General features: G+C 37.0%; 1 protein-coding gene across 7 annotated transcripts in view; it reads left to right on the top strand.

Moving 5' to 3' along the window:
- The window catches only part of ATM (ATM serine/threonine kinase), a 77342-nt gene that overhangs the window by 37760 nt on the left and 14856 nt on the right, over window positions 1–24726 (top strand). For all 7 annotated transcript variants that reach the window (XR_008574546.1, XR_008574545.1, XM_054808492.1 and 4 more), the window contains 17 exons: window positions 409–504; window positions 3590–3761; window positions 4187–4328; window positions 4971–5147; window positions 5543–5717; window positions 8935–9022; window positions 9378–9533; window positions 10444–10552; window positions 11340–11428; window positions 11524–11626; window positions 12698–12846; window positions 14300–14404; window positions 14923–15042; window positions 16093–16327; window positions 18737–18904; window positions 22877–22996; window positions 24006–24223. Coding sequence is in view for 5 of the 7 variants with exons in the window: in XM_054808492.1 (XP_054664467.1) it covers window positions 409–504; window positions 3590–3761; window positions 4187–4328; window positions 4971–5147; window positions 5543–5717; window positions 8935–9022; window positions 9378–9533; window positions 10444–10552; window positions 11340–11428; window positions 11524–11626; window positions 12698–12846; window positions 14300–14404; window positions 14923–15042; window positions 16093–16327; window positions 18737–18904; window positions 22877–22996; window positions 24006–24223 (2422 nt within the window). In the remaining 2 variants the exon portion in view is untranslated. The remainder of the gene's footprint in view (window positions 1–408; window positions 505–3589; window positions 3762–4186; window positions 4329–4970; window positions 5148–5542; window positions 5718–8934; window positions 9023–9377; window positions 9534–10443; window positions 10553–11339; window positions 11429–11523; window positions 11627–12697; window positions 12847–14299; window positions 14405–14922; window positions 15043–16092; window positions 16328–18736; window positions 18905–22876; window positions 22997–24005; window positions 24224–24726) is intronic.

Here is a 24726-nt window from a genome sequence, read left to right as displayed (position 1 = left end):
AATAAGATCCCCTCTGAGTGTTCTCTTCTCCAGACTAAACAGACCCAGCTCTCTCAGCCTTTCCTCATGAGAGAGATGCTCCAGTCCCCTCATCATCTTTGTGGCCCTCCACTGGACTCTCTCCAGTAGTTCCCTGTCTTTCTTGAACTGGGGAGCCCAGAACTGGACACAGTACTCCATATGTGGATTCTTTGGCATAGTCAAATGCATAGAAATTTTTTCAAGACATGATTAATAAGAAAAATGAATAATTTTTTATAAAATACTGTTTAATACCAACTTGCTTCAACATTAATAATGCATGTTGACATTTGTAGGTAAAAGATACTAAAGTGTTTTCTTCTAATATGTTCACATTACAAATACACAATGACATTTTTGGGATTTGTTTTTCTTTCTGAATGATAGAAAAGCCAGAAGATTCCGTAGTAGTGAAACTGGTGGTCAGCTTACTGCAGCTGTCCAAGATGGCAGTTAACCATACAGGCGGAAAAGCAGTGCTGGGTAAGTTAATTAGTCCCCCAGGCATCCTAAGGCTGTCATTGCAAAACCCAGGTTGAAACTGTGGCTGTTTTCAATGTTACTTCCCACTGCTGTTCTGCATTTGCTGCCAGTGGTAGCATGAATGTTAAAATGGGTGATATGTCTTCTTTTCAGTCACTGTATTTTACAGCTTTGACTAAGAACTTGTCATCAGTTTAGACCCTGGTTTCTTCTATAACTCAACAGAGTCTTCTGCTGTTATATGGGTCACTTTATTAGGTTGAAAAATAATAAGAAAATTGAAGAGAAATATGGGAATTGGAAAGGCATATCTCAGTGGAAATTAAAATAGTTGTTCTCCATCTTAAAGCCTCTTCTGTATTATTAAAATTATTCTCACCATTTACATTGAGCACGTGATTAACGTTTGATCCAAAGCTAAAATACAAATCCCCTCTTCCCCAAGTGGAGAGTACCTCCATGAAGGTGATGTTTACTGAAATTAGGTGTCTAAACTAGACAGCAACACAAATAATGAGAAAATTTGCCTTAATACATTTTTTATCTAAAAACCTAATAACTGATAATTACAAATGCTGAGCACTTGAAGCTCACATTGACTTTAGTATGATACAACATTTTTAAGCACCTCTGCAAGCTGTTAGTTTCAGCCTTTTCTGCATTGTGTTTTCTTATATAATTTGTTAAATTCATTTGAAAACACAACCTGTATATCATCAGTCTCTTAGTTATTTGCTCTGGTGGTTAAAACAATGTAGAAAATGGAAACGTTTTCAAGACACATGGCAAGTATGAAAGGAAATAGATTTTGGTTCTTTTATGATGAACATTAACATCCATTTTTAAAAGGTATTTCCAAGGTCAATTTAGTTTGGGGTTTTTTTGTATGTAGTTAAGTGTTTTTATAAAATATTTTCTTTGGAAAGCAAACACGGAACATTTTGATACCTCATTTTATGTAAAATGTAGGTAATAATTCTTACTGAGTTTATAGTCTACTGTTTGTACTTGTCATTCCTTTAGGGAATGAAAATGAGTGTTTCTTAGTGGCTGTGATTCTGGTCTTTTGCACTTACCTGTTTCTGACAGAAGCAAAAATAAAATCCATATCAGATTTAAACTGCAAAATCCAGAGTCATAGACACTCCTAGAAAATTGAGTTAGAAAGCATAAATGTATTATTTATAAGTCTTAAGCTGCAAAATTTGTATACGTGTAATTTTAATCATAAAGCTCGTCAAGTGATTATATCATAGAATGATAGAATGGTTTGGATTGGAAGGGACCTTGAAGATCAACATGAGCCAGCAATGTGCGCTTGCAGCACAGAAAGCCAACCATGTCCTGGGCCGCATCAAAAGAAGCGTGACCAGCAGGTCGAGGGAGGTGATCCTGCCCCTCTACTCCGCTCTTGTGAGATCCCACCTGGAGTACTGCGTCCAGCTCTGGGGGCCCCAGTACAAGAAGGGGGCAGGGGGGTTGGAGCTAGATGATCTTTGAGGTCCCTTCCAACCCAAACCATTCTATGATTCTGTCATCTAATTCCAACCCCCCTGCCATGGGCAGGGACACCCTCCACTAGACCACGTTGCCCGAAGTCCCATCCAGCCTGGCCTTAAACACTTCCAGGGATGGGGTCTCCACAACCTCTCTGGGCAACCTATTCCAGTGCCTCACCACCCTCATAGAATTTCTTCCTTATATCTAATCTAAATCTACCCTCTTTTAGCTTAAACCCATTACCCCTTGTCCTATCACTACATGCCCATGTAAACAGTCCCTCACCATCTTTCCTGTAGGCCCCCTTCAGCTCCTGGAAGGCTGCTCTAAGGTCTCCCCAGAGCCTTCTCTTCTCCAGGCTGAACAATCCCAGCTCTCTCAGCCTGTCCTCACAGGAGAGGTGCTCCAGCCCTCTGATCATCTTTGTGGCCCTCCTCTGGACTCACTCTAACAGCTCCATGTCCTTCTTGTACTGGGGACCCCATTTCTTTTTATTTGTCTCTGCTGAATTCCTTATCCACTGAGTGGTCCATCCATCAAATCCGTGTCTCTCCAATTTAGAGGCAAGGATGTCATGCAGAACAGTGTCAAATGCTTCGCGTAAGTCCAGGTAGTTAGTTCATCTTCCCTTATCCACCAACGCTGTAACCCCACTGTAGAAGGCCACCAAATTTGTTAGCCACAATTTTCCCTTTGTGAAGCCATGCTGGCTGTCACCAATCACCTCCCGATTTTCCATGTCCCTTAGCATAGTTTCCAGGAGGATCTGCTCCATGATGCTGCCGGGTTCAGAGGTGAGACTGACCGGCCTGTAGTTCCCCAGGTCTTCCCTTTTCCCTTCCTAAAAATGGGGACTATATTTTGCCTTTTCCAATCAGTGGGACCTTCACTGGACTGCCAGGACTTCTCAAATATGATGGAGAGTGGCTTAGCCACTTCATCCACCAGTTCCCTCAGGACCCGCAGATGCATCTCATCAAGTCCCATGGACTTGTGCACCTTCAGGTTCCTTAGATATTCTCGAACCTGATCTTCTCCCATAGTGGGTGGTTCTTCATTCTCCCAGTTGCTGCCTTTGCCTTCTGCAATTTGGACAGTGTGGCTCAGGCTCTTGCTGGTGAAGACTGAGGCAAAGAAGTCGTTGAGTACCTCAGCCTTCTTCATATCCTGGGTAACCAGGTCTCCCATTTTCCTTCCAGAGAGGGCCCACATTTTGCCTAATTTCCTTTTGTCACTGATGTACCTATAGAAGCTTTTCTTGTTGCCCTTGATGTCCCTGGCCAGATTTAATTCTGTTAGGGCTTTGACTTTCCTAACCTGATCCCTGGCTGTTCAGACAGTTTCTCTGTATTCTTCCCAGGCTACCTGCCCTTGCTACTGCCCTCTGTAATCTGTAATACTTCTTGATACTCCTCAGACTTCTCCTGGCTATATCACTGGTGCCTATGTGAAACATTTACAAATGTTTGCAGCATTGGACCCCATAATAATCTCAGTTCTAAAAGTAGTTTATATTAATTGCAACTTTTTAGGGTGAGACCTTGATTTAGTGTGCATAAGACTATAAAATTACCTGCATTTACAGAGGCTGTTGGAAGTTGCTTGGGAGAAATAGGTCCCATGGATTTCTCCACCATAGCTCTTCAGCGTGCTGAAAATGCACTTGATTGTAAAGCAGTGGACTTATTTGAAGATAGAAAACTTCAGTGGGTCTTCATAATGTTAACTCAAATAAATACTGCTTTAACAGATAATTGGTGAGTATACTTACTTTAGTTCAAAGCTTAATAGGAGCCATTAAGTTGTACTTTGTTCAAATCACCTCAAAGTAACACTCTTAAAGTGTTATTAACACCTGTTAATGTCCAACCATGTGCTTTTTCAAGGGTCAGATTACTTATCCAGTCAAGCTTAGATGTTTCCTAGAAATTCTCTAGTTGGACCTGAACCAGAGACTATCTTCTGTGCTGTAGAGGATAGCAGTGCTGTGGAGTAAATACTGAGGCTTTGCTTTATAACAAAATATGCAATGGCATATCCTAGTCCAAAATTTTCTGATTTGATGCTCACATTGTTAGATTGTGGAATTATTTGTCTTGTATGTTTATAAAGATGATTTTGAAAATAAAATATCTGAACAAAATTAATAATAATGATGATGTTCTGTATGTTATTCTTTCAGTATTGACGTTAGAGCTGCTGCTGTTTCCTGTCTGAAAAACATATTAGCCACCAAGTCTGGCAGTGAATTTTGGGAAGTTTATAAAAATAAAGCTGATCCCATGTTAATCTATCTACAGCCTTTCAGAATGTCTAGGAAAAAGGTACTTCTTCTTATATGCCTTATTTATATGGCATTTGGGGTAGAGAAAACATAAGAATATGTATTTTTTAAAAAGTAAATTTGAAAATATTTTTGAGATACACTTTGAATGCAAAATTTGGAATTTTCATCCATCTGATTGCAAATGTGATTGCTTTTGTATATCTGTTTCTCCTTACTGTTTCAGCATTTGCGACTGCTTCACATAGGAAATTACCAATTTGACATTCAAAAGCCATGTGCTTTCGTTATTAGACAGACGCTTTTTGATTACTTATTTGGTGTTCTAATACGTTCTTTCTCAGGATTCCAGTATCAATTGATGCAAAAACTTAGTGGAAAATAGATCTGAAAAAAAGATGCATAGTTATCCATAAATGAGATATTTCCTCATTTTTCAAACTTTTGATTTCTAACCTAAACGTGATGTCTAATGTGGCCTTACTGATATTATCAGTAAAATTTTATTTTTAATACTTTCAGATTTCTTTGGAAAACTTTACATTTACATGAACAAAATTGATATTGTCAGTTAGTTAAAGCACAGTATATATTCAATGTTTTAATCTGTGCAGATTGCAGTATGTTTTTTTAAATGCCGTAGAATTTGTTTATATTTGCAATATATATATTTTCCTTCCAGTTTTTGGTAGTGCCTGCTAATGATACAGAGACTCCTTTAGAAACTTTGGATGACACAAACCTGTGGATTCCTCTGGGAGAAAGTCATGAGACCTGGATCAAGCGCCTGACTAGTTCAATACTGGACAGTGGAGGTGTACAAAATGAAGTTCTCCAGTTAATGAAGTCGCTGTGTGAGGTGAGCTTAATTATATGTATGTGTATGTATGTGCACTGTGATGCACAAGAATATGTGATTACTCATCTTGATAGCAAATAGTAATTTCTACTATTAAGTTACTACTTTTTCTTAACAGTAATTCAGATCCTTTGTAGTCAGATATTGCGGATACCCATAAAATACACTGTTGAAAAATAAGATTTGAGAGATAACTGTAAACACAGATGAACTTTATATGACTACTTTAACTGAATGCCAGCATAGCCCTATTGAGTGCTTTACTTTTTTCATATTACATGTTCTTTCTCAAGTATTACATGTTTGTTTGAGTAGTTGTCAGTTTGGTTATAACCTGAGAAAGAAGGGCTTTTGGTTCTTTTTCTCAGCAGCTGCTGTGCATGATTGTTTTCTAGGTGAAAACAGACTTGTGTCAAACTTTGCTTCCATACCTGATTCACGATATCCTTCTTCATGACTCAGATGAATCTTGGAGAAATCTTTTGTCAGTTCATATCCAAAAGTTTTTTACAGCCTGTTGCAGATTTGCCACATCTAGTAGATCTACTACGCCACCAAATTCTGATTCAGGTAATGTCATAATATTTTTGTTTCAGCTGAAAGAGGGACTCTGGTTGTGAAAAAATTATCTTCTGACATCAAATGTATGATGCACACTTGTAGGCAGACAGAATTTTAGAAGCTTCTGTCCAATTGTTTGATCTTTTCAGTGGAGATACCAATGATTTTGAAGCTGTTCATTGGCAGTACCCAAGTAGTTTCTTCTGTATAGCTTCTTTCCTTATTCACAACTGGATAATGTTTACTATTTGCTGAATTTAGATGTGATCCAATGTTGTGTGCTGCAGGACTGAGTCTTGGACTGTCTCTTAAAATGACTAATCAGAGTTGAAATACTCTCTTACTCAAACAAGAGCAATTAAAGGCAGTTTTCCGCTGGATTTTCCCCTTGGAAAAAAGACTAAGCCTTGCTTCAGCTTCTGCCTAATGTTTATAATGGTCTCCCTGTACATTCAAAAGATCTCTTCCATTCCAGCAGAATGAAAGGAAGTTGTAACCGAAAGAACTGCAGCTGAGTATGAGTAATGCAGGAAGTTCCATTAAAAACAAAGCACCTTCTAATCAAGCTGACTGGTGTCCTTTCCATTTAGATTGTGGTTGAAGGTAGCAGAAAGCTGTGTAAAAAAAATAAGATCTTTGTTATTAAACTACGGGAATGGTCCATATGCTTGTTTTCAGGAGTTCACATCATGTATTTATTTTATTTGTGCATGTCCCTTAACACAAATACAGTGACTTCAGGTTAATATTTTTTGTGCAGTAGCTACTCTGCTATATCTTCCAACTCCCTTCTTCAGTGACAAATCACCAAAGGAATGAGTCTGTACAATGTCTTGCAGTCTCTTTACAGGCGAGTCATGCAAGCTTCAGGTTGCCAGAGAAGTAAAGGAACGTTTTGTATTGCAGTTTGTACTAAGAGTGGTGAAAATAAGGTTAATGATACTAGGTGTATTTTAAGGTACTTTTTACAGATGCTGACTAGCCTGGCCAGAAAGACTAGACCAGTATTTCACATTTTTGAAGTCAGGTAACAAGCTGTTCCAACAATCCAGATATTTTTATTATTGTCCCACTTTGTAAGATAGAAAAGGATTAACAATTTCCTATTTCCTTCCTGTAACCAGCCAGGGAAACTGTTGCACAAATTTATGCTCAGATGTACAGAGTAAACCAAAATGTTCCATGAAAAATATGAAGGGATTTTTCTAAGTTTAATAAACTTACAGTTCAGTGATACCAATGAGGAAATGAAAGAGGCCTCTTCAAACACTGTGATTCTATGCAAGGGACCTTACTTGAGGCAATAAAAGCAAAATAAAGGACATGTAAAAGCTTTAAATGGAGTTCTTCAGATGAAAAACTGTCCTGGTACAAAGAAAAAAATAAATACATGAAGTAGCACACAGCTTGTTGTCTATGTAGTTGTTTACAGATAAACTGAAGGTGCACTAGCCAACAGAGCAAAGATATGTTAATTCCAAAGTTGGGATGATAGAACATCAGCAGTATTCAAAACAAAATGTTTCAAGATCTGGTGATAACCAGTTTCTTCAAGAAAAAACTCTTACCCTATCAAAATGAGGAGAAAAATCTTCCTAGAAAACCTAGATAAATTTCATTCCAATCCATCAGGATCCAAACTGTGGCAAAGACCAAGCAGTTAGACATGAGAGAGTTGAGTGCTTCTGAACAAGAGTCTTCCTGTTGATCCGTTTTGACATGCAAGTTCTAGGAAATGGCTGTTTATTTTGGCAATTTAAAGCATAATTTATGTGAACGTCATGTCAATCACAGCTCTGCCTGAGAAACCAAACCTAATCATAAATTACCAACTGCTTGACAAGAGTCAGACCCACCAAACTAAAAATGAAGAACATTTTGGACTTCGTGCATGTCAGTCTGGCCAGAATCATGTCTCAGTTGAATCTAGTATTTTGCAGAAGTGGTGTAATTTTTTATTGAATGAATCTTTCAAAATAGATGTTCAATTATTTCTCCTCAGGATTTAGAATTTCTACCTGATGTCATGAAAAAGAGACACCATTTTCATTTTCTGTCTGTAAGCTTGTTAGTAAGTGAGTATGAACACCACGCTGACATCTTATAGTTACCATTGCAGTAATTTGTTCAGCAAATCCTGAAGAATAACTTTTTTCTCCCAATTTTCTTGCCAGTGCCTTTTCTTTCCCCTGACTCATTAATATCTTCTAGTATCCAAATATAATTTGGTCAGAAATTTTCAATTATTCATCTGATCAAATTCTGAAGGAGGAAGTAGCAATCTCTGTGGGTCATTGACTGTACAGTGCTGACAGAATGGACTCTGCCGGCGACACACTGTGTCTGCATTTGCAAGCAGTGCAGTGCGTGGAGATGGATCTGGAGAGTAAAATGTCATGGTGTGTTAGGAACTGAGAGTCAGATGTCCCCACTGCATGTCTTTTTAAAGTTAAGCATGTGGGAGATGACCTGTAAATGAGGAGTTGGTGTTCCTTCTATAAGGCCTTTGGTAGCAGTGGAAAGTAAGCATTGTGCATTTCTGTTGGAACACAAGAAATACCCAGATACTTCTTTTTTTTTAATGTGGCTTTTGTTTTCTGTAGGGGAAATTTCTAGTTCTGCATCTTACTGTAATGTAGTAGTAATCAAGCCTTTGCTTATGTTTTCCCAATTTCTTACTTCTTGTAATATATAAATTAAAAATCTCCAGAAAAATGAAAAAAAATATTAACCCAATGACCAGAACACAACCTGTAGACATCTGATTTTTTTTTTTTTTTTTAATCCAAAAGCAAGGCATGGAAATATAAATTCTTTAAAAGTATGTGTCTATGAGATACTGGTTTTTGTATAAGCATACACACTCTACAAAATCTACAGTAAAGCTACTAGTAAGTATTTCTGTGGCTTTGGAATAACTTTATATGGCTCAAGCCCAAGGGAAGGGGTTGGTTATGGAGCTTTGTGCAGTGGTGTTGGATCAGCTCTGAATTCTATAATAAGAATTATTAATGCAAAGATAATTTGATAAAGCTGCAGTATAAACTACTCTAATGTCAGTAACATCATATAAGGAGGGGAAATACATTTTGTGACAAACTATTAATTTAATTTTGGAAATACCATCCAAGAAAATTTTTTAGTTATTTTCTTGAGTACAAAATACACCTGGTTATGTTATGACAAAAAGTTGGTTATATTCTTTCTTTTGAAATACACATTCCAGAGCAAGAAACCCATAATTTTAGAAGTTTGGATAAAGTATCTCGTCGAGCCATGCTTGCTGTTGTTGATTACTTAAGAAGACAAAAGAGGTAAATTATAGCTTTCCAAAATGTTGCTTTAATTTAATTATGACTGTTCTAAGATCTGTTATCACTCTAGATTAAGGAAGAGTGATGTGGTAGAGAACATGTCAGTTAAAAGAATGAAGACATATTAGTGACCTTGAATTTGTTACAGAAGTGATACGGCTAGCCTTAAAGAGTTCTGACTATGCTGAAGGAGTTTTTTGAAAACTTTTTGTCTGATAAACTTTTTGTGATACGGGTTTTGGGGAAGCTAAGATAAAGTTAGCCTTTGGAAGGCTTTATAGTTGGACTGGATTTATTTTGTTCAATGTTAAAGAGAAGGTCTGTTACAGCAATATTAAAATTTATATTTAATCAGATCTGTTTCAGGTACAGTTTTTGATGACAGCTTCTGGCTAGATCTGAATTATCTTGAGGTTGCTATAGCAGCACAGTCTTGTGCTGCTCACTTCACGGCCCTGCTCTATGCAGAAATCTATGCAGACAAGATGAACATAGACAAACAGCAAGAAAGGTACAAGGCTTGAGCAATGCAGTTTCTTGACATTTCTGGTAAAATGGATCATGTTTTGTGTGTCCCAGGAGTGTTTTGTTACATGAAAAGTCAAGGAAACTTAAAAAAAGTGTGTATTGTTGTGTGTATTGACCTGGAGAATGTTTTTACCAGTGTAGTTTTCTAGCTGTGACACGCTCAAAACAGTGTTGTTTTGACTTCTAACCAGAAAGTTTTCTTAGTAGTGTGTGTTTTGGAGAAGCTTCACTGAAGCTAATGTTTCTGAATACCAAAATGTATTGAATCACTTTCTAAACTGAACACTTTTCAGATTCTATTTCTCATAATTAGTAGTGTACTAGTGGTTAAATTAAAGCCAGAAGTGAATCAAGGGGAGAAAGAAACCACGGAATGATGACCAGAATTGTGTGGGTACAGGTGAATGAATGATCCTTGTAGAAGTTTTCTTCTATAATGGACAGTTATCTTTGTCTTCTGGTCTAACAAGATCAAAATATGGAACTTACAGTTTACTAGCTTCGTTTTGGTGACAAATAACTCTAAGACAGTGAACGTATAACAAAAGTATGGTTGTAAGCATATATATCATGTAGTGGCTTTTATTCTTTCCCAGAAATGCCTCAGGCATTCACAAAAGCAATTTGATTTAATAAAAGATTAGACATTACGAGCTGGATTTTTTTCTCTGAAAAACCACCTTGATGTTGAAATCCCTTGATGTTGATATTCTCAGTTCAGCTGATCACTTTGTCATTCTGGTGGAGAGCTATTTTGAATAACCTGGGGATATGACAGGCCTGATCTTGCATTTGCTGTTTGTGCCCCTTTCTTCTTAAGTGTTGTTTCAGAATTTCTTTAGTTCTTTGTGTGAAATTTCATTTAACTTTACTGCTTGAAACATTTCTTTTAGATCATCTTTTAAAGCAGCTAAGAGTTTGACATTTGAAGAAGAAAGCCAAAAAACAACTATTACTATTTTGAATGAAAAAAGTAAAGAAGAAACTGGCATAAGTTTACAGGTATGTGTGTGTGCTTCATAATCTGAAAACAAACCTTTTCATATAATTACAACAGTAGGTTTCATCTGAGCTGAAGGCAGATCTAGTTGAACTTCAAAATCTGTATGTGAAAGTTCTTCTCATGCTCTAATTCAAAGTGAACTCAGTGGTCTTGCCGAACAAGTTAAGTTGAATATTTGTTCACCTGGCACACGAATTAACTGGCAAATTTTAAATTGCAGCAAAGCAGACTTTGTTCCCAAAAGAACTGACCTCGTGGTGGTAACCAGCCAAGTATTTTTCAGTTTATTTTGTCAGAGATACATTCATTAAAAATCAGCAAGTAGTGTAGCAAGTTGTAATAATCAAAACCACAGTAGTAGTATCTCCTGCAAGTTTATTTGATACATAAAATCTGATTGAGTACCCTTATCTAAGTTACTTCTTTCCATAGTTTTTTATTCCAGAACTGTGCTTGCATATCTTTAAAATGCATTGCTTAGCTGCTATGTCTGATGCTCGTTCAGTACTACTGCCTTTCGCTTTTCAACCAGTCCACTCAAGGCCCAGTGCTGTTTTTTTAATAACTTAGCAGAGAAGTTAGGTAGTTCTGAAGAGTTTTGCTAGACTACAAAACTTTTCTTCCTGTGATGATAGCAGGCTCAGATACTGCATAAAGGAAAATTAAGCAATGATAACAACATGTTACATGGAAGGACTTGTATTTATAAACTTACGTGCTATGTATCAAACTCACTTGAACTGGTTCCAAAAGAGGTGATTCTTCACTTTATGGCGCATGTTCTAGGACCTTCTCATGGACATATATAGAAGCATTGGAGAACCTGACAGTCTCTACGGCTGTGGCGGAGGAAGAATGTTACAGCCATTAGCACGGTATAATTTATTAATGTTCTTATATTATTTGAAGTCATTGCTTTCATTTATTAGTAAGGAACTTAAATTGAAAATTTCTTGTTAACTTAAAACAGGATAAGAACATATGAGCATGAAGCAGTATGGGAGAAAGCCCTTGTAACATATGACCTTGAGGCAAGCCTCTCTCCTCCTACTCGCCAGGCAGGAATCATAGAGGTAATTTTATTTTGTAACAGGAAATTAATGTAGGAATTGATAGCCATTGTACTGAGAGTCGTTTGTAGTAAAGGAAAAATTGTTTTAGGATTAAGAGAGATCTCTTTGGTCATCAAGTCCAGCCCACTGTCGTAGGCATCCAAACTGCATAATATAAGACAACTCGATGTTTGTCCTAAAAACATTAAGGCTTCTAGTCCTCTTGTCACTCACCCACAATCCCTGTCTTGGGTAATGAATTTTATGAAATATTTTTAAATAAATACATTCAATTTTATACACAATTTGGCCAGCTCCTAAAATTACAGGATATAAAAAGTAATGTAATTGGTTATTTTTGCCATCTCATTCTTTAAACCTCTCCATTATGGCAGCTATCTCACTGAAACTGTGGGGTTTTTTGATAAAATAAATAGCATTGATGTTGTCTTATTTTGATCCCTTAAAATATGTTGCTTTTTAGCCTAAAAATGTTTACACCAGTTCTGTAATAACATAGCACAGGTATATCTGTGTTTCCCCTCATTTCATTCTCCTATGGTACTTTTCTTTTCCTACCCCAAATTATGTAGTATCATTGTTAAAATTCCATTGTGTTTCTTCTTAATAATGGCTGCACACATAACCTGGGTAAGTGGTCACAATTATAAAGTCATTACGGTCTTCAAACAGATAGGAGTTCAGGAGTTATAGGAAACTTTTTCAAATCCTCACCAGGAAAAACAGTTCATTAAGAAGTAAAACTAGTTTGGGCTTGCTACCCAGGAATGATGGAATGGAGAAATGTGAGGAGATAGTTCATTTGAAACACACCGTGGAAATTTATTTCAAAGAATGCCAGCCACAGTAGTAATGAAACCATTTTCACGGGGTTGCAGGTATCAATGCTGTGATTAGTAGTCTTATTAAACAGTTTTTATCTTGTATAGTGCTGAGTTTAGAAATACTTACAGTTCTGCTTCACCCACAAAGACTTCTTTGTTTCCAAAGGTAAAACAACGCCTTTTTAAAAAAAACGGTTCAGTTTATTAAAGGAGGAAAACCAACTTTCAGTAATTTTGTTAATTCCAGGCTTTGCAGAATTTTGGGCTTTGCCACACTCTTTCCATGTATTTAAAAGGACTGGAACATGAAAACACGGAGTGGTGTGCAGAACTACAGGAAATACGCTACCAGGCAGCATGGAGGAATATGCAGTGGGGCCACATCTTTTCTGTCAAGTAAACCAACTTCCTTTTTTGCTGGTTCTTTATGTGGAAGGCAGTGGTTTCAGTTCCAAGCAAAAAGATGACATTAGAATATAATTTCTATGAAGCAGGTCACCTAATTTATCTTAATTATTAAATTGAAAAGCAGTCATCTTCACTTAGACCTGGCTTGTTTGTATGCACATCACTTTTCATTTTCCTGGGAAAATGTATGCAGTTGATTCTTCATTTTGATTGTTCATAACTATAAACTGAAATTTTCTAATTTTGACTCAGTAGATGTTTGAAGTACACATGAGGGATAGATAGTTTTTAATGTTTAATTTGTAAGCAAATGGGGAAAATATTACTTGGTAAGCCACAAGAGGTTATCAAGACCTACCTTGGGGTAGGCAAACACCAGTGTTGGTTCATGGCTACTCCTTCATAAGGAGTAATCTCCTCCCTTGTGTAGCACTGGATGCCTGGCATTAGTTATTTCATATGACTGGCCAGGATATGGTGTGAACTCTGTCCCTTCCTAGTACAGCTACACCCTCGCACATTTTAGGAGGAATACATAATAGATTCACTACATTTTGTTAAAAGCAGAAGTTACATGATGGGGTCTTCAGTAACTCCTTCTACATTAACTTTTAGTAGTCAGGAGAATGGAGGAGTTTTCTTGTAAGACTCTTACGGAGAGATGGGTCTGAGGAACATTCTCTTGGTGTGTTCATTCTCTTCTCCTGCACTGCCCTGAGATTATTGTTTAGAAGCACCTGGAGGACTTCACAGACGTACCCCGTTGAAAGGCATATGTCATGCCACAATCAGAACAAAGTTCATATAGGTGGGCTCTCTTTGTCCTTGGATTAGGGTCTGTATAAACCTCTTTGGTTATAAGCTTCTTAGGCAAATAGAATATTCAGCTTTAATACAGGAGTAGAAAAACATGTAAGATGAAAAGAGAGAGAATGAGATGGCAGGAAAGAGGAGGGTCAAGGAGAAGAAGAAAGAAAAGTGAAAAAGACAAGGAAGAGAAAATTAAGTTGAACACTACGGGGTTTTTCAGCCTTCCAATTATCTTTATTTTTTCTGAAGTTAATTGTAAAAAATTGTTGATTCTGAAGTTGCATATGTACCGTAATATATATCTTTGAGCATAATACTGAGAAATGTGTTTACGATTAAATTTTTATTGTGCAGTTGGTTTTCCATCATATTTTTGATACAATCTTGAACATAGTCTCCATATTCCAAACATTTTGACAATTATTGTTTTTTCTTTGTTTTAAAAGAACAGCTTGAATTTATAAAATGCTCAATTAATTTAAAATTTAAAGTATTATTATTTTTATTGTGCAAAACAGTCCATCTAACTGCAGAAAATGTAATACTAAAAATACTTATCAAAAAGATAAAAATGAGTTCTTTGTAAGGAAATATAATTTTCCTTTTATGTTACTTTTGTTTTATTTTTAAGAGATGAGACAGAAAGACCAGGGTACCATGAATCATTGCATGATGCTCTTCAGTCTTTACGAGATAAGGAATTCTCTGCTTTCTATGACAGTCTTAAAGATGCCAGGTAACTGTATGCAAATATTGTGCTGTTAGAATGAGAGACAGAGAGTGCGTCTGTGTCTGTAGTCACAAGTTATGTATAAAAGACTATTACGGGGTGTTATGGGCTTAAACAAAGACTTACGCATAGAATAGAATTAATACTTCTTGACTGCAACTTCATTTCGAAGTTTTTTTAAGTTAAATTTGTCTTTTGTGCTTATACAATTTGTGTGCTAATTGAAGATACATTTCCTGTAGTATACATCCCTTACTTTGTGGTCCTCTTAAGTGGATTTGAATGCTGACTACTCTTCTTTAGCTGTGCTATCACATAGGCTTTGGAGTTTATATATGCTTACCAAGTTTTCATTTATTGACAAAATTAATTTTTTGAATTTTAATGGTAATACAAAATAATTCCAAACTGAATAGTTTTGCTGTTTAAATTCTGTTCACTGTATGGAAATTATGTTGTGGATATTTGAAATTACTTGTGGATATTAAAAAAAAAAATTTACTATTTCTCTGTTAAATCCATAGAGTGAATGAAGTCGAAGAGCTGTGCAAAGGCAGTCTTGAGTCTGTTTATTCATTATATCCAACTCTTTGCAGACTACAGCTAATTGGAGAGTTGGAAAATATAGGTCTGCTGTTCTCCAGGTATTTTGTAAAGCTTGCTTCATACTCCTTTCTCGGTTTTTAGGATTTTTGGTAATCGAGCCTAGCACAAAAATAAAATTACCTCAACAAATTTTAGTCATGAACATCTCAAACTTCATCTTAAAAATGATACGGATTTTAGCTTTACTATGTGAAAACGAATCTAGATTCCCTTTATTTCTAGACTAGATTTATTCATGGTCTAGCTTTAATTATTTGATATTATGCCAATATTATATTTTAAATTTTTTTTTCTTTCCTGTGTTTTGAGTTCCCTGGTATACTCCAAAGTAGCAGTCGTATCTCCTAGCCTTTGGTTTACTAAAGTAACTGAGTTATCCTCTTCTAGTTTCATTCTAAAAATGTTTTCCATTTCCTTGATGATACTCATAGATCTATTAGAAAGTTGTTTCAGTTTGAATCACTTCCTTCATGGACCACTGTTATTGTCGGTATTTTACCTGAATTCTTAACTTTGCTTTGTAATCATAGAAAGGTATTTATCTCTGTAGTACTATTAACATTGTTCTTTTTCTGCTATAGTTGTATCAGTTTGGTAGCTTATAGTCATGCTACAGTCATTTAGCATGTCCAGGACCTTATGAACTATTCATATTGGCAGTTAATGAATCACCTAAGAAAATAATACATACAATGACAACCTACACAGCTACAATGTCACAGTTTGGAATTTGTTATATTAATCCATATAAGACCTATATAGTAAAATAGGAGTCTTGGTGTCTAATCTTTTAAGTAGCCCTATGTTTGAATGCGATTCCCTTTGCTGATAGACCTTTAACAACAGTTTTTGATGCTTAATCAAGAATGTTTACAGTGGAGTTGTTCACCTTACTAATGTTGATCTCTTGATCTTTATGCTAGTTAAAACTGGAAGCCTGCCAGTTTATTCTGCGTATTAATCATTGTAGGGCTTCTTGGTTTTGAACTGTTGATTGTGAACTACGTCAGTAGATTACTAATGTTGCATTTCACTAATATTTAGTGAGAATTAATAACAGGTCTTTTTTCTTTTGGTAACAATTGTAGATCTGTTACTACTCAACAACTGAATGATATTTATTTGAAATGGCAGAGACAGTCCCAGCTTCTCAAGGACAGTGACTTCCGTTTCCAGGAACCTGTCATGGCTCTGCGCACTGTAATTTTGGAGATCTTGCTTGAAAAGGAGGATGAAAATACCAAAAGAGAATGTATTAAAGACATCCTGACCAAACATCTAGTGGAGCTCTCTAGATTGGCAAGAACTGCTAAAAACACGCAGGTAATAAATTCCAGGAAAGATCACTGATGGATGTTTAGGTTTTTAGTTTATAAAAGAACTTCATTTTTTAACAGTACTAAAGATTAACTATTCTAAGTTTATTCAATGAATCAATTAGTTGGAGACTTAAACTATACACAACTTATTCATAAATTGTATTTATGGGCATGTTGTCTGAATTTTGCTCATAACTGTAAGTTACTGTACGAGGTACATAATATAAAAGTGAAATTTTTAGTGAAGAATGCTCTTTTAGCTCTGTTACTTTATTTTGGTGCAGTTTTATATATCCAGCTTTCACCTGCATCATACTGTTGTATTCTTCCAGCATAAAGCTGCAGAAAGCTGTATATTTAGTGTTGTCTTCAAGGTTTTATGCTCTCAAAGCACCATTGCACTATGGTAAATCTCTCTCTGTGAATGACTTAATGAGATTTGTAGTATCAGTGGTTTCTGCAGATGCTAATGCATTTAAGGTCCAGAGTCAGCCTTGGCTTTTCTAGGTGGTACAGTAAATAGTTCCAGCTAAATACATAACCTGGAAATATGTTTAACACTTCACATATGTGGAACTATATTAAACTTTGATTTCAGGAAGGTTCTGACTCTTTTTGTGAATAATGATGAAATCAGTAGAACAGCTGTCTTTGATTTCATAAATTTGCAAGATTTACTCAGTGCCTCTGGAATTGTTTGGGAAAATTACTTCTTCACAATTTTTTTTATCTTGTGCCTGCCCAGCCACTAACAGTGTGGTGATGAGTGTCCTGTAAGAGCCTCAACAGAAGTTAATTTTTTTTCCCATTGATTTTTAATTACAGAATAAAATTTAAAATTGGGGTGCCATATTTTGGGAGGATTAGAAGGTTCTGAAAGATTGAGCCAATGTGTTTCTGAAAACACTATCATTCCAGCCTCATCAGTGTTGTAGGTCGTGTGCAACCTTTGAGGCACACTTCTGGACCTTATCAGTCTTTCAAACCATGGAATGATGACCCTTTCCTTATGGCACACTAGTAGTTGACCACACTATGTGTCTGGATGGAGGAGCACTTTTGAGGAAGCACTCTTTGCAACTACTGGCTTTTCTTCCTCTTTGGTTCTACTACCATCTGTCAGGAGAAGGAAGAGTGCGCCATACAGAATCATCACGCTGGCCACTAATTGAAGTACCCAAACTTATGTTGTCATTTACGGGCATTCTTACATTTTAATTGTTTACCTTGCTTATTTAAAAGTTTGATTGATTTGGTTATTGGTTGGACAACATGTGAAAATACACTTTAGTCTCGATTTTTGACATTGTTAAAAAGATAGTTTGTTCTTTGTACTGTCGTGGTGATATTAGATTACTAAATGATGAGGATGTTATTTCACCAATGATATGAGTGAAGAGGTAGGCATACAAAAGAATTAGTGTATGGTGGTGCCATTTTTCTTACTATTTTTCTATAATCTCTTAGGATGTAATAATAATCACTAAGCTAAAATTACAAATCCATTATTTTGTATCATAGTTTAACCCCCAGCAGCAGCTAAGCACCACGCAGCTGCTCACTCACTACCCCCCGCAGTGGGGTGGCTGAGAGAATGGAAAGGGTAAAAGTGAGAAAACTCGTGGGTTGAGATAAAGACAGTTTAATAAGTAAAGCAAAAGCTGTGCACAGGCAAAGCAAAACAAGGAATTCTTTCACCACTTCCCATGGGCAGGTGGGTGTTCGGCCATCTCCAGGAAAGCAGGGCTCCATCATGTGTAACGGTTACTTGGGAAGGCAAGCACCATCACTAAGAACTTTCCCCCCTTTCCTTCTCCTTCCCCCAGCTTTATATGCTGAGCATGACATCATATGGTATGGAATATCCCTTTGGTCAGTTGGGGTCAGCTGTCCTGGCTGTGCCCTCTCCCAACTCCTTGTGCACCCCCAGCCTACTCACTGGTGGGGTGGTGTGAGAAGCAGAAAAGGCCTTGGCTCTGTGTAAGCACTGCTCAGCAGTAACAAAAACGTCTCAGTGTTATCAACACTGTTTTCAGCACAAATCCAAAACACAGCCCCATACTAGCTACTGTGAAGAATATTAACACTATCCTAGTCGAAACCAGCACATTTCAGTAGGTACTGATTGTAGAATTTCTGTACTTTATACCTCCAAGTAATTTAAAATGTTAAACATCGATATGTGGGGGTTTGTGAAGTTTAATTCCATAGTCTATTTTTGTTGCAAATCGGAATTTTCTGCAAGTATATTTAAAAACAAATCCATCTCTTTGCTGCAAATAAATTCTTAGCATTGAATAGGTAGAATATGCTGCACAAGTAGAGCAAATGATGGAGTTTAAAAACAAAACTTGCTGTGAGATACATGTATTTGACTTAAAAAATTGTTTATAATGTTTTTTTTCAATTTCAGCTTCCAGAAAGAGCTATGTTTCAGATCAAACAATACAATCCAACAGGATATGGAGTTTCTGAATGGCAACTAGAAGAAGCTCAGGTTTTCTGGGCTAAAAAGGAAGAGAGTCTTGCACTGAATATTCTTAAAAGAATGATTAAAAAATTAGAGGCAGATTGGTTTCAGGTATGTGTTACATCTGGTATAAATTTATGGGAATTAAATTATTTAAGATCCTATTTCCACTTTTGGAAGTTTTCCCTTGGAAGAAAATTATAAGGCTGTCTGCAATATTACTAAATCTGTTTTGTACTCTCAAAATGTCTGAAAGAAAAAAATCTCTATTAGCATATCTTATCAGGGGGTTTCAAAGTGAGTCTGTAAGAGCGGCAAATGTTAGAATTCATTATTCATTATTTTGCCTCCAGTGCCACCACTGTGAAATAAATAGCTTTTTAATGTCAGAGATTATTTCCCTTCATAAAACATTAACTTGTTTTAAACAAAACTGTTACATAGAGGTGTATCATCTTGTTCTGTGCTAATAGTTAAAGAACCTAATGGCCAAGCAGGATTGTTTAGGCACAGAAATCATAGACTAGTTTAGGTTGGAAAAGACATTACAGTCCAACCATTAACCTAACACTGCCAAATCCACCACTAAACCATGTCCCAAAGCACCACATCTACATGTCTTTTAAATACCTCCAGGGAGGGTGACTCAACCACTTCCCTGGGCAGCCTGTTTCCATGCTTGACAACCCTTTTGGTGAAGAAATTTATCCTAATACCCAATCTAAACCTTCCCTGGCACAACTTGAGGCCATTTCCTCTTGTCCTATGACTTGTTGCTTGGGAGAAGAGACCAACACCCACCTTGCTACAACCTCCTTTCAGGTAGTTGTAGAGAGCGATAAGGTCTCCCTTGAGCCTCCTTTTCTTCAGACTAAACAACCTCAGTTCCCTCAGCCGCTCCTCATAAGACTCATTGGAATAGGCTGAATCAGACAGATCTTCCTTTGGTTGTTGAGATCTTGAAGAAGTTCAGTTGAATTGGGAAATGGGATGCATCTGAGGATGCTAGGAGAGTTGGCTGGCATCATGTCAAAGCCACTTTTGTATCATCTCTGAAAGGTCATGGAGATCAGGGGAAGTCCTGATGACCGGAAGAGGACAATCACATGTGTCTACAAAAAGGGTAAAAAACAAGATCAGAAACTACAGAGCAGTCAGACTCATTTCAGTCCCTGGGAAAATTACAGAATGTGTCTTTAGGGAAGCTGTTGCCATGCACATGAAGGCAAAGAAAGTGGTTGGGAAAAGCCAGCAGAAATACACTGTTGTGCTTGACCAACCTGATTGTCTTGGGCGATGAAAGAGTTTGCCTAGTAGACATGGGACAAGCTGTGGATGTCATCTACCTTGATTTTAGCAAGGCATTTGACACAGTCTTCCACAATATCCTTCCTGACAAGCTGGTAAGATAGCTAAGACCACAAGATAGGTGGAAAACTGGCTAAACTGCTGAGCTCAAAGGGTGGTTGTTGATGATTCAAAGGCAGCCTGGTAGCCAGTCAGAAATAGAGTTCCTTAGAGTTTGTTATGGGGTTGGTACTATTTTTATGACTGAGATCTGTATGACAGGACTGAATTTCCTCACCAAATTTGCAGATAACAGCAAACTGGAAAGATATACATTCTGGAAGGAAGAGCCACCAGTCACAGAGACCTCAATAGTTTGGAAGATTGTGCCAATAGGAATTGCATGAGATCAGTGGGAAGTCCTTCACCTGCGACAGAATAATCTCAAGCAGCATTACAGGGAGGGGTCTGACTGACTGGAGTGTAGTTTTGCCAAAAAGAATCTGGGGGTCCCAGTGAACAGCAAGCTAAAATGATTCAACAGTATGCCCTTGTAGCAATGAATGTGAACCGTGTCATGGGCTGCATCACCAGGAGTGTAGCCAGTAGATAAAGAAGTGTGACTGTTCTACTCTATTTGGCTCTTCTTAGCCTGTACCTGAAATAATGTGTCCAGTTTTGGCTCACCATTCAAGAGAGACATTGAAAAATTGGAGAGAGTCCAGCAGAGGGCCACCACAATGATTAGAGGGTCAGAGAACTTGGCAAAGGAATGAAGATTTTAGGTACTGGGTTTTTTCAGCCTTAAGAAGTGAAGGCTTAGGGGGATCTAGTCACAGTCTTCCGATACCTGAAAGGTGGTTATAGTGAAGATGGAGGTAACTCTGCTTACAGAGATTTGTTTCAAGGGAAATGCCATATGGATACAGGAAGAAAATTCTTTACCACTACACAGTGTGAACAGTTTGCCCAAAGAAGTGGTGGCATCTCCCTTGCTGGAAATGAATAGTCGAGAGTCAGTTTAGGAGAGTCCTGGAAAACTTAATCCTAAAGCCCTGCTTTCAACAGAAGGTTGGGCCAAATGGTCTCCAGAGGTTCCTTCCAGCCTCGACTTTTCTGTCATTCTGTGATACGCTTTTACAAAAGCTATTCTGTCTTTTCTTCATATTAATCCATCTGTTCTCTTTGTGGGGGTTTTTTTGTTTGGTTTGTTGTTGGTTATTGTTTTTTGGGTTTTTTTGCTAATTTGTCCACTTCTGATAAGAGTCGTACTGATCTGTGCTTCCCTGGAACTTCTTAAAATATTGGTGTCACATCTGCCACCTGCCACTTCTCTTACATTAAGGCAATTTTAAGCAAAAGCTTTTACATATCTTTTAGTAGTTCAGTTATTTCATCTGTGAATTGCTGTAGACCTTTTGGGAAAATAGATTCTGATCCTGGTGAGTTCATAGTTCCATTTTTAGCTGTTTGTTCAGTAGCCTTTGCTGTTGACACTTCAGTAGCAGACAGACCTTTGAATCCCTCACAAAGAAAGGCTTTGCAGTGGGACTCTTCAAGCTGCTCCACAGTGAATAACTTAATTTTTTTTCTGCTTTATATTCTCAGAGCGCTATTTATTTGATAAATCTATTGTCTTTTTATCAAGTGGACTGTCTGGTGGCTAGCTGCTCCTAATATGTTTAAAAAATGCTTTCTTATTATTTGTTGAGTCTTCAACTTGTTTGGGTTTTTTGGACAGCCTGATGGTGAGGTTTTATTTTTTCATTTGACAGGATAATTTATGATTTCTTTAATACCTTTTCTTTTTCACTTGGACAAAGCTTCATTTTGTGTACTGATGTGGTCAAAAAGTCTTCATAGTCTTTACCTTTGTGATTAGCTATGATGGCTTTCTTCGAGTAAGGGTAGGAGAGGGTAATAAACATTCTCTTTGAATCCATATATGTTATTAAGGAATATCACACTTCAGAAAAGCTGGAGAATTTTGGGCCAAGTTCTCTTTATATATCAGGACAAAATCAAGAGTTGCTGCTCCTCTTTAGCTTTTCATGATTGCTCCATGAATCAGTTGATGAAGGCCTCCAAAAATCTAGTCCTTCTCTCACCTTCCAGTGTTAACGTTTACCCTGTCCACATAAGGAGGTTGTGTGTTTTCACAGCCTATGATACCTTTCAGTATTTCACAGGCAGCGCTGCCATCTTGATCAGGTGGTCTTTCGTATGTACCCTATTCTAAAAGTATTTTGGAAACTTGTCCTGCTATACAGTTAAAGCTGAGCTTCCAGTCTGGAGGCAAGTCCTTTGGAAACCTGCTCCATCGTCTTCTCAGAGCACTTTTAACCAAGTTTCCATGTAGAGGTCTGTCTGAAAAATTTAATGATCACACATAGTTATTGCAATTCCTGAATGTTTTCTACAGAGTGTACTATGGTACTTCAGACTACATGGGGATATTAGAAAATACAGTTTTGGAAACATGCTGTGAATTTATTTCATTTTTATTACATTTTGTCATTGTTTTATTCTGGTTTTCATTGTTCAAACTGTCAGGTATTTGAAAATATGTGCTCTCCTTTAGTCTAACATAGAATGTGAATGTGATTTAAAGTTACTGACTACTGTAGATGTGGATGGGAAATGACTCTGTAGATACATTATGTGTAATAGGCCTGAGTGATTGAATTATATTTAAGGTTTAAAAGCTTTATAAATGGCCTACCTCATAAGTAAAAGGTATTTTTATCTGATGCATCCCTCTTTTTTTCTTTTTTCCCAAAACTTGCTTTCTCAAAGGTTGAGAATGATCCCCATCTGAAATTGATGTATACAGAGTGTCTGAGGCTGTGCGGAACCTGGTTAGCCGAAACATGCTTGGAAAACCCTACAGTCATCATGCAGAAATACTTGGAAAAGGTGCATCCAGTCTTTGAGATAATGCTGTGCTAAAATATGGTGTTAAAATCTCAAGTAAACTTTTCAATGCAGCCTTTATTTTTCTGGATTGAAAATATGGTTTCTTATAAAAATATTATAGTTTTACATAGTATCATATAACACTGTAATCTTATAAAATATTCAGAATATGGCTTTATAGAATTCACAGTAAAACTTCTGTGTAACATTGGCTTAGAAGTGTAGTAATTACAACTGCTAGTCCAGTTTGCCTTTCCTCTTCCACTCCATCCCCATCCTTTCCTTCTCAGGACAGATCATTCACTTACCATGTTTTCAATATGGGCATTGGATTTGTAACATTGTCTTTCCAGGTGCTGGAAAGTCTTGTTCTAGTGTTTCAAAGTACTGTAATTTTTTTTAACTCTTAGTAGTAGAAACATTTTTATTAATATTTGTCCGCTCTGAATTTCTTTATTTCATGCTAATTTGTGAAACTACGTAGTTGCTTTTCTCTGTTACTCTTTGCATACTTTCTTCACTCTGATGATTTGAATCAATGACTTTCACATATAATTTCTTTTTGGCACTTTTTGGACTGTCTTCTACTTTTTTCTCACCATCTTATGATATAAGGTTGTAAAACCATTGTAAAACCTCATGCCTAGTTACTCAGAAAGATAGATAACTGTAGGAGACTCCCGTCTGGTTATTAAAGCTGTTTCATACAGGATAATCTTTTTGACTGTTTGCACTGAAAACTCCACAAAGATTAAATTCACTTAGGAGAAAAATATTCAGCCTGGTAGGTTTTATTTTGTGTGCATATATATTCCATCACAGGCAACATTAAATAACCTGTTTGAGCAGTTGACCCTGCTTGAGCAGGTGGGTTGGACAAGATGACCTCCACAGGTCCCTTCCAACCTCAACCATTCTGTTTTTCTGTGATAATAGAGTTTAATCAAGTATTATGCAGCACTATTTAGTCTGATTATCAGTCTTACCATGATTGTAACTTCCCTTTTAGGCTGTGGAAATTGCTGCAAGCCACAGTGGAGACAGCAGTGGTGAGCTGAAGAAAGGAAAGATGAAGGCGTTCCTGTCTTTGGCTCGTTTCTCAGATAATCAGTACCAGCGAATTGAGAATTACATGAAATCCTCAGAGTTTGAAAATAAGCAGGCATTACTGAAGAAGGCCAAGGAGGAGGTCGGCCTCCTCAGGGAGTGTAAAGTTCAGACAAATAGGTGAGCATTCAAATGGAGAGGTGGTTACTGTGCAGCTATCAAAGGCTCCATCTTTACTAGTTCTTTGGGCAAGTGGTACAGCATAGGTCACATCTCTACAGCTGAATTTTTCCTTCTTCACAAAACAGTGGCCAAATCTGTAGTGCTTGTTGTGAATAGTTTCTGAACTGTGCCTGAACATGGTCTAGGAGAGTGCTAGATAGCATGGGCCAAAACTAAGCCAAGGAGTATTAGAACAGTTAAATAGTATGGATGATCATGGGCCAGAATTCACATTTATTCCCTGGATCTGTTCGGTTTATTTGACAGAGAAAACGTTAGAGACTAAAAGTAAGTAAGTTTGAGATTTTTTTCTCCATTACACATTTAGTGAAAGAGTAGAATTAATCTTAATGCAGAATTCTTAAATATTTAGTAAGAGCAATTGCAAGTGAGCAGATAAATTTTAACTAGAGCTGTTGAAAACTGAAGTCTTTATACAAATGATCTGTACTGGATATTCA

Source organism: Grus americana, chromosome 1 (assembly GCF_028858705.1).
Source record: "Grus americana isolate bGruAme1 chromosome 1, bGruAme1.mat, whole genome shotgun sequence".
NCBI classification, from domain to species: Eukaryota; Metazoa; Chordata; class Aves; order Gruiformes; family Gruidae; genus Grus; species Grus americana.
This window is presented reverse-complemented; position numbering and strand designations above follow the sequence as displayed.